The sequence below is a fragment of the Rhinatrema bivittatum genome, chromosome 1 (assembly GCF_901001135.1).
Source record: "Rhinatrema bivittatum chromosome 1, aRhiBiv1.1, whole genome shotgun sequence".
NCBI classification, from domain to species: domain Eukaryota; kingdom Metazoa; phylum Chordata; class Amphibia; order Gymnophiona; family Rhinatrematidae; genus Rhinatrema; species Rhinatrema bivittatum.
In genome coordinates, this window is record NC_042615.1 from 143,261,830 (window position 1) to 143,284,351 (window position 22,522).

The 22,522-nt window shown below is 43.6% G+C and overlaps 1 protein-coding gene and 1 long non-coding RNA gene across 3 annotated transcripts in view; one reads left to right on the forward strand and one right to left on the reverse strand.

Annotated features, from left to right (window-relative positions):
- SGCB (sarcoglycan beta) overlaps positions 1 to 22,522 on the forward strand; it is a 112,923-nt gene that overhangs the window by 75,034 nt on the left and 15,367 nt on the right. For both annotated transcript variants that reach the window (XM_029587844.1, XM_029587838.1), the window contains exons 3-4: positions 3,713 to 3,898; positions 7,064 to 7,255. In XM_029587844.1, coding sequence (XP_029443704.1) covers positions 3,713 to 3,898; positions 7,064 to 7,255 — 378 coding nt within the window. The remainder of the gene's footprint in view (positions 1 to 3,712; positions 3,899 to 7,063; positions 7,256 to 22,522) is intronic.
- The window catches only part of LOC115083827, a 41,661-nt gene that overhangs the window by 4,266 nt on the left and 14,873 nt on the right, over positions 1 to 22,522 (reverse strand). The window lies entirely within an intron of this gene.

Consider the following 22,522-nt stretch of genomic DNA (forward strand, 5'->3'; position numbering starts at 1 on the left):
CCATTCAATTTCTTGATTCAGTCCTGATGAGATAAAGAACCTGAAGAAAATAAATCCAGCGCTGTTCCTGGTGGAGCAAGTGTAATGGAAAGTTGCCACCATGACCATGAAGGACGACCTATTCAATAATGAAGAACCATAGATTCAAAACTGAGTAATGATATATCTAATGGGACACTAAGCGCGTATTACTTTTTTTGTGCGATCTGTCTTATTCTGTCTATTTTTGTTTTAGAGTTTGTTTATCCCCTTGAGACAGTTTATTGCAAAACTTGGCTCATGTTGAGAATTTTTGTTTATATACTGTTGATTGGGAATATCTACTCCCATATGGACACTAACTTATTTGCCTCGGATGATATTAAACCATAAACGGTGTGGTTTAATATCACTAAAAGAATATGAAAAAGAAGCACAAAGACCAGAGTTTTACAGTTCAAAAACACGGACTTTGAGGAAATGGGGAAGTACCTAGAGAAAGAACTAAATGGATGGGGGAATGAGAGAGATGTGGATCAGCAGTGGACCAATCTAAAAGGAGCAATCACCAAGGCAACTGCTCTATATGTTAGAAATGTAAAGAAAAGCGAAACCTATCTGGTTCTCAAAGGAGGTGGCTGACAAAATTAAAGCTAAAAGAACAGCATTCAAGAAATATAAAAGATCCCAAAGGGAGGAGCACAAAGAAGAATATTTGATTCAACTGAGGGAGACGAAGAAATTAATCAAGTTGGCAAAAAGTCAAGCGGAAGAGAGGATTGCCAAGGAGATAAAAAATGGTGACAAAACATTTTTCAGATACATCAGCGAAAGAGAAAAGTCCAAAGTGGTATAGTGAAATTGAAAGGTGGAAATGATCAATGTGTGGAGAGAGACGAAGAAATGGCGGAAATATTAAACGAATACTTCAGCTCTGGAGAGTACTCCAGAAGACCCTGGAGAAGGACCATCTCTACACAACAAGAAACTGGAGGGAAGTGGAATAGATGAAAATCCTTTTACAGTAGAAAATGTATGGGAAAAGCTAAAGAATCTGAAAGTGGACAAAGCCATGGGGCCTGATGGGATTCATCCAAGGATACTGAGGGAGCTCAGAGATGTGCTGGCGGTTCCGCTGTGCGACCTGTTCAATAGATCCCTAGAAATGGGAGTGGTGCCGAGTGATTGGAGAAGAGCGGTGGTGGTCCCGCTTCACAAGAGTGGAAACAGAGAGGAGGCTGGTAACTACAGACCAGTTAGCCTCACTTCGGTGGTGGGAAAAGTAATGGAGTCACTGTTGAAAGAAAAAATAGTTCACTATCTACAGTCCGGAGAATTGATGGACCACAGGCAGCATGGATTCACCAGAGGAAGGTCCTGTCAGACAAATCTGATTGACTTTTTTGACTGGGTAACCAAGGAATTGGATCAAGGAAGAGCGCTCGATGTCATCTACTTGGATTTCAGCAAAGCTTTTGATACGGTTCCGCACAGGAGACTGGTGAACAAAACGAGAATCTTAGGCGTGAGTGCCGAGGTGGTGACCTGGATTGAAAACTGGTTGACGGACAGAAGACAATGTGTGATGGTAAATGGAACTGTCTCCGAAGAGAGAGCGGTTTTAAGTGGTGTACCGCAAGGATCGGTGTTGGGACCGGTCCTGTTCAATATCTTTGTGAACGACATTACGGACGGGATAGAAGGTAAGGTTTGTCTTTTTTTGCGGATGACACTAAGATCTGCAACAGAGTGGACACGCCGGAAGGAGTGGAGAGAATGAGACGGGATTTAAGGAAACTGGAAGAGTGGTCGAAGATATGGCAGCTGAGATTCAATGCCAAGAAGTGCAAAGTCATGCATATGGGGAGTGGAAATCCAAATGAACTGTATTCGATGGGGGGGGGGGGGGGGGGAAGGCTGATGTGCACGGAGCAGGAGAGAGACCTTTGGGTGATAGTGTCTAATGATATGAAGTCTGCGAAACAATGCGACAAGGTGATAGCAAAAGCCAGAAGAATGCTGAGCTGCATAGAGAGAGGAATATCGAGTAAGAAAAGGGAAGTGATTATCCCCTTGTACAGGTCCTTGGTGAGGCCTCACCTGGAGTACTGTGTTCAGTTCTGGAGACCGTATCTACAAAGAGACAAGGACAAAATGGAAGCAGTACAGAGAAGGGCAACCAGGAAGGTGGAGGGTCTTCATCGGATGACATACGAGGAGAGATTGAAGAATCTAAATATGTACTCCCTGGAGGAAAGGAGGAGCAGGGGAGATATGATTCAGACTTTCAGATACTTGAAAAACTGTAATGATCCAAAGACAACGACAAACCTCTTCCATCAGAAAATAATCAGCAGAACCAGAGGTCACGAGCTGAGGCTCCAGGGAGGAAGACTAAGAACCAATGTCAGGAAGTATTTCTTCACGGAAAGGGTGGTGGATGCCTGGAATGCCCTTCCGGAGGAAGTGGTGAAGTCTAAAACTGTGAACGACTTCGAAGGGGCGTGGGATAAACACTGTGGATCCATCAAGTCTAGAGGGCGTGAATAAAGTGGAGGCAGCAAAACACTGCATGGAGCGGCAGTAGTCACAGAGGCATTCAAACACTGCACGGAGCGGCAGTAGTCACAGAGGCATTCAAACACTGCACGGAGCGGCAGTAGTCACAGAGGCATTCACGGAGCGGGATGCCAGTGGCCAGTAGTTAGTGTTCCACCTTCACGGAGCGGAAGGATGGAAGGCTGGAAAGCTGCTATCTCCAATAAATAAATAAATAAAAACAAACAAAAAAATAAAAACAGGGGTGGGTAAGAGTATGGGGCAAGGGTGTGGCCTGCTTGTTACAGCGGTTGCTACCCCTAATTGAGCTGGATGTCACTTGGATGCAGATACGGAGCTGCTCTCTAAATTGGTGGTGGGGTGGAGGGGAATTAGGGCTGGAGGGTACTGGAAGCCAATAGTAACAGGTGGGAGAGAGAAAAAGGGAAAAAAATGGATAAAGTGCGTAGCTTGCTGGGCAGACTAGATGGGCCGTTTGGTCTTCTTCTGCCGTCATTTCTATGTTTCTATATGTTTCTATGGATGTGCAGGTGATGTGAGGATACATGACTGTATATTGACTTTTTCACCTTAATTTAATAAAAGTAATATGTTTCACCTCAGAGGGCAGATATCATTAATCCCTACCAAATCCTCTGGTGTTCATTCACATTTGATAATGTTTCTTCCATTTTGGATTTTCTTTGGGAGTTAGGTGAATAAATTGACACTTTTTGAAGATTGATTAGGCCTGGGTTCCTAAATTTAAACTCTTTATAAAAAAAGAAAAATGAACAGAGAGAGATTAGGGGAAACAAGTTAGGTGCCTAGCACTAAAAATCAACGCTAGGTGCCTAACTCGGCTGATCAAATCTAGGTTTTGCAATAGCAGGCCTAGGTATGGCTGGCCAGTGCTCATTGCCCCTTCTCCTTCCTACTGCCGAGTAAAGAGAAGTGTGGACTGTGATAGCCCTCCACATCCCCCTTCCCATATTCCTAAATTCAGTATAAAACCTGGGGACAAAAGTCTATGTCCTCCCTCCCACTGCTTTGATGCCTTTCACAACCCCAAGAAGTGTTCGCAAATCCAAGCCAGGAGGAGTATAAAGGCCGCCTACCTCTTCTTAGCTTGGCAAGCTGCAAGCATAATTTGTTTTGCTAAATCTAACATAGCATGTTTGTGTTACTATTCCAGATTACGATTGTTATCTGGGCTGTAATCCGGATTGGTCCTAATGGCTGTGAGAGCATGGAATTTCACGATAGTGGGTTGCTACGGTTCAAACAGGTGACGGACATGGGTGTGATACATCCTTTATATAAGAGCACAGTTGGAGGAAGACGTAATGAAGATTTGGTCATTACTGGTGACAACCAGCCTGTAAGTTTACAATTTTAAAAAAATCACTACAGCATTTATTTGAGTGTTTGAAAGAATGAAATCAGAAGAAATAAAGTTATTTTATTTGTAGCCAAAGACCATATCAGTCGTTATCCGTCTAGCTCCCTCCATGCAAATAACAGTGCAGGCCTGAACCCTTGCATCTATCCTTAATATTCATCATATTTCTCACTGTCCAGTATGTAGCAAGTCTATTTTTATATTCGATAGTGTGGTGACTTTTGCAGCAACTAAGCATCAAAGTGAAAGTGAGATGTTTACTGGCAAAATAGATGTAAAATGTAGCAGGTTATACATTTCCCTAATCAAAAATATTATACTGCCCTTATTTGTATTTAATTTTGGATGTATTATTCAGCTTTAATGCCAGTGCATGGAACTAGCTATACCACCAATGGCAGGTTGCATTAATGTATGGCAACAGGGCTTTAGGAGATCCTCCCCACCCAACCAAATAAAGTACTTTCCAGGTTTTAGTCCATAGCTGTCCGTAGCGAGATCACTCCAGAATGAAGGCCCACCCACCAGCATCCTCCCAGAGTGAAGCCTGCCTTAGCTTGGAAGACCCCAGTTCTCCATCTCCAAGGCATCAAAAAGAGAGTGGTCTACCTCCATCCTGCCACCTAGCCACTAGATTTCACATGCAGGTCTTCAGCATCCCACCTCAAGCCCATGTACACAGTTTTCTAGGTATGTGTGGTTCAAGGTGCCATGCTGAAGATCATCACTTTGGATTTGAGCAGCAGAGCACCAGGATGGAAATAGGCTGCTCTCTTTGACCAGCCTTCAGGGGAGGGGGGGGGGGGGGGGAGTGAAATTCCCTTGGGTTAACTGGGCCATTCACTTTGGGCTGGTTAACGCGGAGGACTATTGATGCATCTTGGCAGATGCAGAATGTGGGGAACGGGCTATATACTGTTTAATGTGGCCCTTTCAGTGCAAAAGTGTTCTGTGGCTCATTTTCATGTGCTGGGTGTTACAACCGGGAGGAATATACATTGTGCTATTTTATCACACATTATAGATCTCCTACATGTGTTGGAGAAATTGAATTGACAGTGGGAAAGACTGAGACATCCACCCTAGTTGTGAAGCTGCAAGGAAGAGCAATTCCAGTCCTACAGCAAAGACATTGCAAAGAAATTAAAATTTAACCCTACATCCTGCAATTTGAGAGAAAAATCCAGAAATGCCTAAGAAATCAGATTAAAATCATATAACAGTATGAGGTCAATTTCCTTTATGAAACCAGTTTATATTAACACTGCTACTGTACAATAATAGTAACTTGTCACGGTTTCACCTGCTGTGCAGTTTTCCTGTGCTAAGATTCAGCCTGCTGTGCAATCTTCCCTCCACCAGGAGTTCTCAGTGAGCCTTGCTCATTACCTTGCCAGTTACCTCATCACTGATCCTACTATGCCCAAGCCTCAGCCCTACTTAACCCAGCCTGCTCAGTGCCTCTTCATATAAGAACATAAGAAATTGCCATGCTGGGTCAGACCAAGGGTCCATCAAGCCCAGCATCCTGTTTCCAACAGAGGCCAAAACCAGGCCACAAGAACCTGGCAATTACCCAAACACTAAGAAGATCCCATGCTACTGATGCAATTAATAGCAGTGGCTATTCCCTAAGTATAATTGATTAATAGCCATTAATGGACTTCTCCTCCAAGAACTTATCCAAACATTTTTTGAACCCAGCTACACTAACTGCACTAACCACCTCCTCTGGCAACAAATTCCAGAGCTTTATTGTGCATTGAGTGAAAAAGAATTTTCTCCGATTAGTCTTAAATGTGTTACTTGCTAACTTCATGGGATGCCCCCTAGTCCTTCTACTATCCGAAAGAGTAAATAACCGATTCACATCTACCCGTTCTAGACCTCTCATGATTTTAAACACCTCTATCATATCCCCCCTCAGCCGTCTCTTCTCCAAGCTGAAAAGTCCTAACCTCTTCAGCCTTTCCTCATAGGGGAGCTGTTCCATCCCCTTTATCATTTTGGTTGCCCTTCTCTGTACCTTCTCCATCGCAACTATATCTTTTTTGAGATGCGGCGACCAGAATTGTCACATAGGCTCCTTGACCTGGCCATCTTCTCACTCCCCTGCCTTGTGGCCTATCTGGCCCTTCTGCCTTGCTCTAAGGTCTCTCTTGGCCTCCTTGCCTTGCTCTGTGGCGCCTCAGGCCTCCTTGACTTACCTTTTGGCCTCTAGGCCTACTAGGTTCTTCTAGCCTGCCTTGTGCCTTGTCGGGCTGTCCTGTTTTATTGTTGCCTGCCATGTCTAGTACTGTCCTTATTCTGACTTGTGCCGCCCTGTCTATTCCTTTTGTTTAAGAACATAAGAACATGCCATACTGGGTCAGACCAAGGGTCCATCAAGCCCAGCATCCTGTTTCCAACAGTGGCCAATCCAGTCCTTGTCCTTGTCCAGTCTGTTTCCTGTATCTAGCCCCAGTCTGTGCCCTGTATCCGTCTTTAGCCGGTACCTGTGTATCCAGCTTCCAGCCTGAGCCTGCCCTCAGCTTTCAGTCCGTATCATGATGTTCCTCAGACAAGTCCTTCCGGATCCCAGAACCCAAGGGCTTAACCTGCGGGGAAACTGGGTTGGTTTGGCAGAAGACCAGCTCCAGTCCTTCCCTGCAGCCCTATACTGCCTCTGTGGGGGAGCTTCCTGACTCCAGTCTGCCAAGCTATGATTTGGCTATTTATACCATTATCAGAAATTGACATGTCACATTAAAACTTAAACCTAGTAGCAAATAATTTGCTTGCTTGTTTTGTTTGTTCAGAGGGCAATTTTCAAAGTATTTTACCCACAGAAATGGGCTCTTTAAAAATTTCTAACCCTCTGAGCGAATAAAATTATTTGCTGGATTTTACCCACATTGAGCAGAGGCATTCCTGTGTGCAAGGTTAGGTCGGAGGAGGCAATAACGCATACAATTTTGCCTGGCAAAAGTAGCTGCAGAAAAGCAGGTGAAAAGCCCTGAGGACACTTTTTCTCATAGCAAAAGTATGCGTTTTAGTTTTGCTTTGATTTTTGGCACAAACCTTGTGGTGTTTGCATCAGTGCGTTCAGTTTAATTATTCCCCCCGGCTCTATACTCCAAACCGTTTTTATGTTATGCCTTTTAGGTTGTGTTTCAGCAAGGGACTACTAAACTCAGTGTGGAAAATAATAGAACCTTTATCACCAGTGATGTTGGAATGGAATTTGTTGATCCACGTACTCAGAAGACTTTATTCAGCACAGACTACGCAACTCATGAGTTTCATTTACCAACTGGTGTAAAAACTCTAAACGTCCAGAAAGCAGCCACAGAGAGGGTAGGAATTACTACAATACCACAGTACTTTTTCTGTATTTTCACTTGTATGTTGACTGTTGGCATGCACTGTGTATTTAGAGGATTCCAGTGCACTCCTTGGGTGTATTATAATGTCTTAACACCTTAGAAGGGCACAGAATACTTTTAGTACCCACTTTGAGGTGTGTTATTGCAATTGTGAAATGGCTGACAAGTGCACTATATATATATATATATATATATATTTATATATATATATATATAATTTTTTTTATTATTTATTTTTTTGTTTTGTTTGTTTTGTCTTGTTTTTTGTTTAAGAAAAAACATTTGTTCTAATGAAGAAAAAGTAGAGAGCCTGCAAGAGCATTGTTTCTTGAATGTTTTCCAATATTTTGCAGAAGAGGGTGATGGCTTTGGTGTTTTTATATTTCATATTGAGAATGTGCTTTGCCTTAGTACTGGTTTTTTTTTTTCCCACTTGTTCTATCCTATGTGTGTGAGTGAGAAGGTCATGTGTGTTAGGTGTATGTGAGGAAGGGAGAGGTGTGTGTGTGTGTGTGGGTATGTATAAATATATGTACACATTACAGCACTATATTAAAATAGCAAGTCTTTGTAAATGCTCAGGCTTCTATACCAGTTTAATATGTTATGATGACTGCATTTTGTCCGCTAGATCTCTACGCCTACTTTGTTTTGCTATTCTCAGTTTAAAAATTCAACCTAATTGCCTAGGCAGTACAGGTTCACATTCCTAGTAACCTATTCCCTCAATTTCTCCTTTTTCCTGCATCCTGTCAAGAAGATAAACAGTATTATCCAAATTCTTTCATACTTTAACAATGGGCCAAGTACTATTGGAGATGTGGAGCTCTAGCTACCTAACCAACTTGAAATAATTTCCTAAGCTGTGATCTAACCTGAAATATAAAATTATTTTCACAAGATAAGACTTGGATTTACTATTTGTATAGATGTGGAATTACTGCTAGACCTAGAGGCCAGCCTCTAGTGTTAATTGGTAACTGCTATCAGACAGTACTCCTATAGCGTTCTTATTTATTTTTCACTATGGTTTGAAATCAGCTGACTACAGCTATTGGGAAAGGAATTTGGTCTCACGAACTGTATCCCACAATCCTTTACAAATAAAAAGGAAAACCACTTTTCTGGCAAAAACAAAGCAAGTTTTATGTTCAAGTACTGCATAATGCACGATAAGAAAGAGAGAGAATATTAGGTAGAGGTTAAATGGCTTGTTCAATAACCACATATAGGGTAGTGGTATTTAAAAAGTAGAGTTGATGTGTGGGGGGTGTTTTTTTTTGTTTGTTTTACTTGGGGGCTGTTTGGCTCGGACATTTTCCTCCTGCTTTTTAGGGCTTTCAACTAAATTGGATCCTGCTTTAACGAGGGCTATGATGCCATAGGCTGTCATTAGCAGGGACAGTTAGGTTGGAAATCTTCTGTAACCATTAGGCTGTGCTGTCAAATCAGGTAATGTTAAGACTTGTCTCAACAAAAATGAAAGTCAGGGGAGGATTCTGAATGTGATGTATGGTAGAATAATCTGGGTTCCCTGTACGTACCTGGATCAGTCCAGACAGTGGGTTGAGCCTCGTGTCCAGCAGATGAAAGACAGAGAAAAACTGAAAGGGTATCCTATATGAGGACAGTGCTCACCCTGTGCCCCTCAGTATTTCTCTGTCTCCAGCAGATGCAGACAGACGAACCTGTGGTTCCCTCTTAGCTAATTTTCCTTTCATTCCTGTTTGAGAAGTTTTTCCTCTCAGGTTTCCTTTTGCCCAGGATCAAGCAAGTATTAATTATAAAAAAAAAAAAAGAATAGTGTTGGATTTCACAGGAGACAGTTCTGTCTCCTAGCTCTTATAGGTTCCTAGGCGGGATTTCCCCTTGAGTATTCAGCCTAGGGCCCCATATTCCCAGTGACATCTGAATTTTTTCCCTGCCTAGGGGTGATACTGGTGGTCCAGTCACTCCCCCTTCTTGTCTAGGTGACCCCAGAGATGGCTCATGCCTCTGGTCCTGTTGCAGAGATGATTTAATTCTTCTGCTGTTAAAAAAAAAAAAAAAAAAAAGACAATCTTGTGCTAAAGGAACAAGGCAATTCACCGCGGTTTGATTGGTCCTGCCAGCAGGAAAATAAGCAGCTCAGAGCCGTCTCATCGGCTCCTGCTCCCCAGCACAGACACTCAGCTGATTTTTCTTTCTTTGCGGCTGACTGTGTCCCTCCCGATGCCACGATCAGCTCTGTGTTTAGCCTGTGGGGAGCCTGCTTCGCAGCTCTCCCGCGAAGGGCTCTGTTCTATTTGCCTGGAGGGGAGGGACCCTCTGTGGCACCTTTAAAATCGATGACCTGAGGTCGGGTCGCTAAGTGTGTGGCCAGGCCAGTTCCCCCTCAGAAAATCACAGGAACGGCGACCATTTTGTGCCCGGACCTCGCTGCCAATACAGAGCCTCAGGGGGGAGGGGAGCTGGATTTGTCGCAGTCACCGCCTGAATTAAGCCCCGTGGGCTCTCTCCGGGTGCAGTCCCCAACCCCTCCCACAGTGTCCTGCCTGCCCCCCCCCCCCCCCCCCCCCCCACACACACACACACATTGCCCGGCAAAGCACAACACCGTTTTTCCATGGAGTTTGTGCTATTCATGCACAGGTCTTTTTTGGCAAGCTTGGAAGAACAGGAGGATCCTCCCCCGGGGGCCCCCCTCCCCCCGCCGGCTAAGATCCCTCGATTGGCCATCAGGCAGGGCTCTGCCACCCCAGACCCTCAAGGTGCCACCAGGGTCAGGACCATGCCGGGCGGGCTGGATCCGCCTGACCCTCCTCAGCCATCTCCTCTGCCAGATCCTGATCAGGACCTGGATTTGTTATTAGGAAATCCGCCCATCGAGGGAGATGAGCCGCGGGTCCTGAGATTGTTTAAGCGAGAAGAGCTTGACCTGCTTATTCCTTTTGTTCTAGAGGAACTTGGGATTGATGTCCCTTCGGAAGAACCCATCAGTGCCTCCACTTTGCGTACCGTGGATCTGGTCCTAGCGGGGCTGAGGGCTCCACCTCGTACTTTCCCGTTCCATCCTATGTGTATGCAACTTCTGCTCTGTGAATGGGAATCCCCCGAGTCTGGTCTCCGGATGGATAGGGCAATGGATAAACTGTATCCCCTGCCTGATCAATCTCTGGAAATGCTTAAGGTGTGTCAGTGTCCGCAGTCACCAAACGCACCACCATCCCAGTGGTGGGAGCATCAGCGTTAAAGGATCTTCAGGACCGCAAGTTGGAGCTCAATCTTAAAAGGATCTTTGAAGTTCTGGCTCTCGGAGTTAAGGTGACAGTCTGTAGCAGTCTCATGCAGCGGGCAAGCCTCAGGTGGGTTCAACAATTGCTCAGCACCCAGGACCTCCCGTCTGCAGAGGCAGAACGGCTGGAAGCTGCGGTAGCTTATGGGGCTGATGCCCTCTACGACCTCCTCCAGTTGCAGGCCAGAGCCATGGTTTCAGCGGAGTCAGCCAGACGTCTCCTCTGGCTGAGGAATTGGACCACAGACTCCTCTTCTAAATCGCAGTTGGGCACTCTCCCCTTCAAGGGTAAGTTGCTTTTTGTCGAGGACCTGGAACAGCTTCTCAAATTCTTAGGTGACAACAAGGTTCATAAGCTGCCTGAGGACCGCCCCGAACAGTCCAGGTCATTTTTTCCGTCGCGCTCTCGCTTCAGGGGGCAGCGCAGGTACAGTAAGCCGCGAGAAGCCTTTCAACAAAACACCTCCATTAGATCTCAAGCATGGTCTCATTCCTTTCAGGGCTGACGACCCTTCTGAGAATGTACCCACTAGGGCCCCGCCGCCAAGTCCGTGCAATGAGATACAGCGGCCCATTCCTCCGTTCCAGACTTAGTGGTCGGCTGTCCCTATTTCTCGAGGAATGGGTCAAAATTACTTCGGATCAGTGGGTCCTCGAGGTGATCAAATGAGGTTACGCTTTAGAATTTGCTCGAGATCTCCAGGACCTCTACTTACTCTCTCCCTGTGGAACGCAGAAGCGGCCAGCGATCTGCCAGACTCACGACAGGCTTCAAGCACTCGGAGCCATAGTCCCGGTCCCTCCACAGGAGCAGGGGTCCGGCCAGTATTCCATCTACTTCGTCGTCCCCAAAAAGGACAGCTCCTTTTGTCCAATTCTGGATCTCAAGAGAGTCAACAGAGCGCTCAAGGTCCCCCACTTTCAAATGGAGACCCTGAGGGCAGTCATAGCAGCGGTTCACACAGGTGAATTCCTCGCCTCTCTCGATCTGACGGGAGGCTACCTTCACATCCCGATCCGCCGGGAACACCAGAGGTTTCTTCGTTTCAACATTCTGGGTCGATACTATCAGTTTCGAGTGCTCCCATTAGTTCTTGCCACCGCTCCCCGCACATTTACAAAGGTCATGGTGGTAGTTGCAGCCTTCCTCCGGCGAGAGGGAGTCCTAGTCCACCCATACCTTGACGACTGGCTCATTCGGGCGAAGTCAGAGGACTTGTGCGTGACAGCGGTCAACTGGGTCTTGTCTGTCCTCACCTCCCTTGGGTGAATAGTCAATTTTTCCAAAAGCAACCTCTCAGGTCCTCGAATTCTTAGGAGCATGCTTCGACACCCGTGTGGGCAAAATCTTGTTACCTGAGACTCGTGTGCTCAAGCTCATGGATCAAATGCAACATCTGTTATCTCTCTCGGTCCCCATGGCCTGGGATTACCTCCAGGTTCTGGGTTCTATGGCTTCAAATATAGATTTGGTTCCTTGGGTATTTGCGCATATGCATCCTTTACAGAAAGCTTTGCTGTCCTGCTGGAAGCCGGTCTCGGAGGAGTTCCGAACGCCCCTGCCACTCTCCGATGTTACCATCGCCGACATACAGTGGTGGCTCTCCCTCGCTCACCTATTGAAGGGGATGCCTCTGAAAACACCTCAGTGGATTATTGTATCAACGTATGCCAGCCTTTGCGGCTGGGGAGCGGTGTGTCAGACTCAGTCTACGCAGGGATGCTGGTCCCCAATTCAATCCCACTGGCACATCAATCGCCTGGAGGCCCGAGTGGTCCATCTGGCATTCAAGGCCTTTCTGCCCCTGATCCGTCGCAAGGCGGTTCGAGTTCTCTCCGACAACGCCACCATGGTAACCTATATCAATAGAGAGGGGGCACCAGAAGTCATCCAGTGGCCCTGGAAGCCAGCAAGCTGCTCGCTGGACGGAGCGTCACCTGGATCGGCTGGCAGCCTCCCACATTGCGGGGAAGGAGAATGTTCAAGCCGACTTCCTCAGTCATCAACGGCTAGACCCTGGAGAGTGGGAGTTGTCCGGGGCGATGGATCTGATTGTTCACAGGTGGGGGATCTCCCACTTAGACCTGATGGCTACTCTGAGCAACGTAAAGGCTCCCAGATTCTTCAGCCACAAAAGGGAGCACTGCTCGGAAGGGGTGGATGCCCTGGTTCTTCCATGGCCTCACGGCGTTCTCCTCTACGTGTTCCCCCCTTGGCCTCTGGTGGGAAAGGTACTCAGAAGAATAGAACTCCACAAGAGGCCTGTCATTCTCGTAGCGCTAGAGTGGCCTCGGAGGCCATGGTACACGGACCTGGTGAACCTCGCAACAGACGGTCCTCTTCGCCTCTGTCACCCCCCAAACCTACTTCTTCAGGGTCCAGAATTTTTTGATCAGGCGGATCACTTTTGTCTAGCAGCCTGGCTTTTGAGCAGCAGAGACTGAGGAAGAAGTTATATCCACTCTGTTGCAGGCCCGTAAGCCTTCTACCTCTCTCGCTTACGTTCAGGTATGGAGAGTGTTTGAGAATGTGTGTGCCGGGGTGCAAAGCTCCAGTATCCCAGGTCCTCTCTTCCCTACAGAATGGCCTCTCCAAAGGTTTGTCTTTCAACTCTTTGCGGGTACAGGTTCGGCTCTCGGTTCCCTCTTAGGCAGTGTCGATGGTTATGCGCTGGCGGCCCATCTGGATGTCATTCGATTCCTCAAAAGGGCCAAGCATTTGAATCCGCCTGTCGGGGCTACTTGTCCTTCATGGAGCCTTAATTTGGTGCTTCGAGTTCTTTGCGAGGCACCCTTTGAACCCCTCCGGCGGGCCACACTTAAGGACCTAACCCTTAAGACAGTGTTTCTAGTTTCTATTTGCTCCGCCAGGAGAGTGCCCGAGCTCCAAGCTTTTGTCTTGTAGGGAACCTTTTCTTCACTTCTCTGATTCAGGTGTCTCCCTTAAAACGGTACCATCATTCTTACCAAAGGTCGTGTCTGTCTTTCACGCCAATCAGTCAGTGGAACTCCCTGCTTTTTTTTTTTTCAGAAAACGTTGCGAGCACGCCGGGCAGTGACCTATGGCGCCTTGATGTAAAGATAGTACTACTGCAATATCTACAGGTTACAAACTATTTCCAACTCTCTGATCATCTCTTTGACTTATGGAGTGGCCCAAATAAGGGAAACAAGGCTTCTAAGGCTTCTAAGGCTACAATTGCTCGTTGGCTAATGGAGGCAATTGCATCGGCGTATATCTGTCGGGGCCAGACGGTTCTGGAGAGCTTAAAGGCTCATTCTCTGCATTCACAGGCTACTTCTTGGGCCAGTCGGTCTCTCCACAAGAAATCTGCAGAGAGGCTACTTGGAAGTCTCTGCATACTTTTGCTCGTCATTATCGCCTCAGTGTACAGGTGCCAGGTTTTGGCTCCTTCGGAAGGTAGGTGCTTCGAGCAGGACTGTCCCGGTCCCACCCTATTTAGGGAAGCTTTGGTACATACCACTGTCTGGACTGATCAAGGTACGTACAAGGAAAGGAAAATTGGTCCTTACCTGCTAATTTTAGTTCCTGTAGTACCACGGATCAGTCCAGACTCCCTCCCGTTCTACATTTTTCAGATCACTTGAAGTTCCTTTTTCCTTCACAGCTATGGAGAATGCCTTCTTCCTTGCAGATTTATTACATGACAGAACTATAAGGCACCGGATGTATCTACCACATAGATATCTTTATAAGAGCTGTTATTTGCACTGTTTTAAATTCACATTATATTCAGGTTAGATTGGTTACTTGCTTGATCTTATTTTGGTTCAATTTCCGGTTATGTTTATCTGCTTTGATAACGTATTTTATTTTTTATTTTTATTTATTTAAAGTTTTTCTATACCGGCATTCATGATGCAATCATATCATGCCGGTTTACAGATAACAGGGAGTGCAATAACTATGTACTTTTAACCAGTGCTGAGGAAGTAAAAGTTACAATATAACAAGGTTGATGAAACTGGGGGAGGAAGGAGACAGGAATAGACATGAATTATATAAACTTTACAGAGGTAGATTATTTACATTGTGCAGTAGGGTATCACCATTGTGCATTAAGGTCTCTCAATGGATGTTGCTGTAGGGTCTCTCCCTGAACGTATTTATACTGAGGGGCGCAGGGTGAGCACTGTCCTCATAGGATACCCTTTCAGTGTTTCTCTGTCTCCATCTGCTGGACAGGAGGCTCAACCCACTCTCTGGACTGATCCGTGGTACTACAGGAAAGAAAATTAGCAGGTAAGGACCACTTTTCCTATTTAATTGTGATTGGGTATTAACCTAGTGATAATGCATAATCTTCAGAGATACTTAAATAACACTTAATATTTAGTCCATTTAGCTGTTAAATATTTGCTGGCTCTATCTGTTGTAAACAAAATAAGGTGGTATACACAAAAACTCTCACTAAATTAGTACATATATAAGCTGAGAGAGTCAATATAACAAATAAACGTAATATACAAAACAGACAAATGTATTACATAAATGTATTTATTACAGGTGCTATAACCCATGTACAATATACATTCTTAATACAAAAATACATAAATTGTTGTATACAATATCATTAACCTAATGAATTAAAAAACTATTTCATTGAATATCATAACTACCCATCATCCCCTAAATGATTCACCACTCACAAAATTCATTCATACACACACATACCCTTGCCATGCATGTCCAACTCTAAAAAAAAAAAAAAAAAACAAAAAAAACAAAAAAAACAAAAAAAAACCCGAACTGTAGAAACAATCCTAAGAACATGCCATACTGGGTCAGACCAAGGGTCCATCAAGCTCAGCATCCTGTTTCCAACAGTGGCCAATCCAGGCCATAAGAACCTGGCAAGTACCAAGTCAATTCCATGTTACCGTTGCTAGTAATAGTAGTGACTATTTTCTAAGTCAATTTAATTAATAGCAGGTAATGGACTTCTCCTTCAAGAACTTATCCAATCCTTTTTTAAACACAGCTATACTAACTGCACTAACCACATCCTCTGGCAACAAATTCCAGAGTTTAATTGTGCGTTGAGTAAAAAAGAACTTTCTCCGATTAGTTTTAAATGTGCCACATGCTAACTTCATGGAGTGCCCCCTAGTCTTTCTATTATCTGAAAGAGTAAATAACCGATTCACATCTACCCGTTCTAGACCTGTCATGATTTTATACACCTCTATCATATCCCCCCTCAGCCGTCTCTTCTCCAAGCTGAAAAGTCCTAACCTCTTTAGTCTTTCCTCATAGGGGAGCTGTTCCATTCCTCTTATCATTTTGGTAGCCCTTCTCTGTACCTTCTCCATCACAATTATATCTTTTTTTGAGATGCGGTGACCAGAATTGTACACAGTATTCAAGGTGCAGTCTCACCATGGAGCGATACAGAGGCACTATGACATTTTCCGTTCTATTCACCATTCCCTTTCTAATAATTCCCAACATTCTGTTTGCTTTTTTGACTGCCACAGCACATTGAACCGACTATTTCAATGTGTTATCCACTATGACGCCTAGATCTCTTTCTTGGGTTGTAGCACCTAATATGGAACCTAACATTGTGTAACTATAGCATGGGTTATTTTTCCCTGTATGCATCACTTTGCACTTATCCACATTAAATCTCATCTGCCATTTTGATGCCCAATTTTCCAGTATCACAAGGTCTTCCTGCAATGTATCACAGTCTGCTTGTGATTTAACTACTCTGAACAATTTTGTTTCATCTGCACATTTGATTATCTCACTCGTCGTATTTCTTTCCAGATCATTTATAAATATATTGAAAAGTAAGGGTCCCAATACAGATCCCTGAGGCACTCCACTGCCCACTCCCTTCCACTGAGAAAATTGTCCATTTAATCCTACTCTCTGTTTCCTGTCTTTTAGCCAGTTTGCAATCCACAAAAGGACATCGCCACCTATCCCATGACTTTTTACTTTTCTATAAGCCTCTCATGAGGAACTTTATCAAACGCCTTCTGAAAATCCAAGTATACTACATCTACCGGTTCACCTTTTATCCACATGTTTATTAACTCTTTCAAAAAAGTGAAGCAGATTTGTGAGGCAAGACTTGCCTTGGGTAAAGCCATGCTGACTTTGTTCCATTAAACCATGTCTTTCTATATGTTCTGTGATTTTTGATGTTTAGAACATTTTCCACTATTTTTCCTGGCACTGAAGTCAGGCTAACCAGTCTGTAGTTTCCCGGATCGCCCTTGGAGCCCTTTTTAAATATTGGGGTTATATTTGCTATCCTCCAGTCTTCAGGTACAATGGATGACTCTAATGATAGGTTACAAATATTTACTAATCGGTCTGAAATTTCATTTTTTAGTTCCTTCAGAACTCTGGGGTGTATACCATCCGGTCCAGGTGATTTAGTACTCTTCAGTTTGTCAATCAGGTCTACCACTTCTTCTAGGTTCACCGTGATTTGATTCAGTCCATCTGAATCATTACCCATGAAAACCTTCTCCAGTACGGGTACCTCCCCAACATCCTCTTCAGTAAACATCGAAGGAAAGAAATCATTTAATCTTTCCGCGATGGCCTTATCTTCTCTAAGTACCCCTTTAACCCTTTGATCATCTAAAGCTCCAACTGACTCCCTCACAGGCTTTCTGCTTCGGATATATTTAAAAATGTTTTTACTGCGAGTTTTTGCCTCTATGGCCAACTTCTTTTCAAATTCTCTCTTAGCCTGTCTTATCAATGTCTTACATTTAACTTGCCAATGTTTATGCATTATCCTATTTTCTTTTGTTGGATCCTTCTTCCACTTTTTGAATGAAGATCGTTTGGCTAAAATAGCCTCTTTCACCTCCCCCCTTAACCATGCCGGCAATCGTTTTGGCTTCTTTCCACCTTTCTTAATGTGTGGAATACTATCTGGACTGCGCTTCCAGAATGGTATTTTTCAACAATGACCACACCTCTTGCACACTTTTTACTTTTGTAGCTGCTCCTTTCAGTTTTTTTCTAACAATTTTTTTCATTTTATAAAAGTTTCCCTTTTGAAAGTTTAGCACGAGAGCCGTGGATTTTGCATACTGTTCCTCTTCCAGTCATTAATTCAAATTTGATCATATTATGATCACTATTGCCAAGCGGCCCCACCACCTTTACCTCTCTCACCAAATCCTGTGCTCCACTGAGAATTAGATCTAAAATTGCTCCCTCTCTTATCAGTTCCTGAACCAATTGCTCCATAAAGCTATCATTTATTCCATCCAGGAATGTTATCTCTCTAGTGTGTCCTGATGATACATTTACCCAGTCAATATTGGGGTAATTGAAGTCTTTAAATTAAATTGAGATACGTGGTGTTTTTAAATTATTAGAAAAAACTTTTACGCTGTGCATATCAAAATTTACTTTGGAAATTTAAGGACCATCATACCACCCAGTGCTCACAAGTCAGACTTGCATTTCATGCACTTCATATGGGTCACTTTTAATCAACTGGTCCATGTAGTTCCACTCAATTTTTATGAATTTTTTAAATATTTTTCAAGTAATGAATTTTAAAAAGAAGAAAAACTTCCCTTATTCATCCGTTGTCGGGGTCATTTTTCCATAGCTGTCGGAGGTACTCGTCCGACGCGCGCGTTTCGCCAAAGTAGCTGCTTCAGAGACGTATATTCAGACTCTCCTGATCCAGCACTCCCCTTGTTTCAACGGGGGATATAAACAGATCTTTAAGCATTAGTAAATTCTTGCAAAAAAGAACTTCAGCGGTGTTAAGGGTCCATCAAATTTTTCTAAAAAACATTAAAAGCCTAAATCAAATTCAGCGATATTACTTTTTTGCAACAGAATGTCTTGACGATGTATACATTACAGAGGGAAATAAAAGGTAAACTTACCGAACCCAACGCCGTCTCTCCGCTCAGAGTTCTTGGCGGTAGAGCGGCTTGGGTCGGTCTGAATTTAAATACCATTGCGTCTGATATCCACCTGACAGTCAGATGATTCCTAATTCTGGCGGGCAATCACCAGAAATGGAACCATTCGATGTCCTTATTCAAGCCACCAGGGGTTACTGATTTTAATTGAAAGATCCACTTCTGTTCGCATTGTCTCAAAGTCTGTACACGATTGCCACCTCTCCAGTGCTGATTGATGATTTCTAGCACGGTCCATTTGATATCATCAAACTCATGATTGAATTCTTTGAAATGAGCAACTAAGGGTTCCTCAACTCGATTGGTATTGATGCAGCATTTGTGTTCAGTAAGACGAATCTTAACCTTCCTTTTTGTCATGCCTACATAAGTTAATGGGCACGGACAAAAGATGGCATAAACTGCATGGGTTGAGTGACAAGAAAATTCGGGCAAAAGAATAGTTTTCCCCGATGCCGTGACAATTTGAGTCTGGGGGGACTTTAAAGGGCAGAATTTGCATTTATCACATGTTTGAACAAGTTCCTTGTTCTGTATAGGTTTAGAACAATTTGAACGTACAACATGGTCCCGAATGTTGATTAAAAGTGACCCATATGAAGTGCATGAAATGCAAGTCTGACTTGTGAGCACTGGGTGGTATGATGGTCCTTAAATTTCCAAAGTAAATTTTGATATGCACAGCGTAAAAGTTTTTTCTAATAATTTAAAAACACCACGTATCTCAATTTAATTTATTGCCCTCGTGGGGTTATTCATTAAGAGATTTTTTGGAATTTGGTAATTGAAGTCTCCCATTATTACCGCACTACCAATTTGGTTAGCTTCCCTAATTTCTCTTAGCATTTCACTGTCCGTCTCACCATCTTGACCAGGTGGACGGTAGTATACTCCTATCACTATAGTCTTCCCCGACACACAAGGGATTTCTACCCATAAAGATTCAATTTTGCATTTAGTCTCATGCAGGATGTTTATCCTGTTGGACTCTATGCCATCCTGGACATAAAGCGCCACACCGCCTCCCGGGTGTTCCCGGGAGCTCAACTCCCACTAATTATGCAAAATGTCTTTATAGATGACTATAAATAACTTCTCCGCATTGAAAAATATATTCACACCAAAATTTGAATGAAATCGCCAAATTAGAGCAATATTCACTAACAGAAGACTTCTATGGTTGAAAAATCAACGCTGAAGATGTATCCAAACTAGGACAATACCACCACACTGGAAGAGCTCCTTTCCGTCATACTACTAAGACTCCAACAAGGGACCCTTATTTTGTTCAATCGAGCTTCATCAGGGAGAACTACTGGTTTTGCTGAAAAACACACAATATCATTACCATTATAATTTCCAAACACAATTCCTTAAACTTAATATAACAAAAATTACCTCTACAATTATGATCTAATCTTATGACCACATCGAGCATAAATTCAAACAATAATGAAAGATGTTCCTGCCGAAGGGTGGCATCAACCAAACACTGCTTCAGTGTGCATCTAAAAACAAAAAATACAACCAGTCATAAACAATTCAAAAAAACCTTCACATAATATATATGGAGCAGAGCCTCACTTACCACCAAAAGAATCGCATACACGCATAGTACTCGCCAATACTGCCAAACACTGAAAAATAGAAACTGGACCTTTCACAGCATACAAACGCCAGTGTAACATCTCATAATGCCCAACCCATTTAAAAGTCACTGAATAATCAAACAATCGTGTTGCTTAATTAAATAATCAAGAATGCAATAAATTATTTATTTTTATAAATGGACCTTCATACCACCCAAGGTAAATGAACAATTAATGTTCTTGATAACCAGCTGGGTCTCATATAATTATCGGTCCGAAAGATGTATAATGTCTTGGAATTATACCATTGATGAATTTAAATATTGAATTAAATATACTTCCCCTCGCTTCCTTTCTTTTTTCTTTCTTTCTTTTTCCATTTTTGTCTTTTCATTCATCATTGTTGAACCAATAAGCATGCCCAACATGATACCATGTTTTGCTGCTGCTTCTTCAGGGGCTATGAATTAATTTTTTTTTTATTTTTTTTTTACCACCGGGCAGTCTTTCAAGCGCGTCGGTTGCAACACATTTGGACTTTTTTTGTTTTGCAACCCATTTAAAAGGCACACTGGCCAATTACAACCTCCCAACAAACGATCTGTGAAGACTATCCTTCCTGCTAACGAACCAATGACCATATCCAACCACCATCTAATGCAACAATCCCATCGCAGAACCAACAATAAAAACAAAACAAAACATTCTGCAGACCCAATGAAAGCACAAGGCGAAACGAAAAATTCTACCAACCACTCTATAAAAATAATCCTACAACCCGACCTGATAGAGGACATTACAACTGACAAGGTCCGTCAATGCCACACCCATGCATTAAAACTGCCGACTTGAAATGAAACTCACTCAAGACGTGCATGACCCATGCATAATAATGCTACCCCAATAGTTAAAATATTCATGGGGTTCACAATTTTCATGCTGAAATGCCTCCATAACTCAATACACCTATGGTAATAGCAGAAATCAACCCATAAATGCTGCCCATTCAATAGCCTCATTTAATCCCTGGGGAAACTTGATGTGCCAAGTATATATGAATCGCTGTATACACCTCTGGAGTTTACCAGATATATCGCCTTCTCAGCAGAATAACCATTGCTCGACACTTGATGTTATTCACAGAATGTGAAACTGCCTTTCAGTGTGTAACCAAAGGAGCATTTTCCTTAAGGATCTGCACATTACTTCTGTGTTCGATAAAGCATTGTCTAACTGTCCACCTTGTGCATATATTTATATTGGCCACACAAGGGCAAACGAAAGCGTAAATAACATTTTTAGAAGCACACATAAAGGACCCCGGGATACTGTATGGTTTGCCCTTTCTTAGCTTGCTGCATAGTTCCCATGGCTGGGGCAAAGGGCACTCAGGAGCTGCAGGGCTGTCTCCTCACCTTCCCCGCAAAGTTTAAATGGTTAACCATTTTAATTTCAGTAGTTTAAATAGTAGTTTAAACCTTTAAAAAAAAAATTTACATTTCTATAAAATGTAAATGCTATGGGGTAGATTTTAAAAAGGTGTGCACGGCGTAAATGTGTGCACGCTGCCCGGCACGCACACATGTACACCCAATTTTATAACTTGCGCGCGCAAGTTATAAAATCTGGGGTCGGCACGCACAAGGGGGTGCACAATTGTGCACCTTGCGCACGCTGAGCCGCACTGCCTTCCCCCATTCCCTTCCCCCTAACCTTTCCTCCCCTTAGTGCTACTCTAACCCCCCCCAAACTTTTATTTTACCTTTTGTGCCTGCCACTGGCCCCGCCCCCGGACCGCCCCTTTAGTAAAGCCTCGGGACTTACACGCGTCCCGGGGCTTTACGCGCGTCGCCGGGCCTTTTTAAAATAGGCCCAGCGCGCATAACCTTTTTAAAATCAGGCACTATGTCTTTTCTACTTCTTTCATTGTGAAACTTGTAAATTGGGGGCACATGATAACCATCTTTCAGTTAAATAAAGTTTTAATGTAAGTACAGTAAAAGCCCTATTATTCAGCGCTCAGCTAACCGGCATCTAGTAGCAGGGCTCTCTTTTTTAAACTGCTTCCAAGAAGGTTTAAATAGAATGATAGTCAGCATTAGGAAGCATAGTAACTCTGCTCTGTCTACTCCTGCATCACTCCCTCCTCTCCTATTCCTTCTAGGCTTCTGCCAAGAGCAGGAAACTCTTAGATAACCAGCATATTCAATGAATGGTCCATACCAGTTACCTATGCATGAGGTCTCAGGGTGGTGGATTGGATTAGAAATTGGTAAAGTGACTAATGAACTCAGAGAAGGGTTTTGTTCAATATCTTTTGTGAGCAATATCGCAAACAGTTAGAAAGAAAAGTTTTTGTCTTTTTGTAGATGACACTAGGAGATGTGGTTGAAGTTTGGCAACTAGGATTCAATGCCAAGAAGTGCAGAATCTTCCA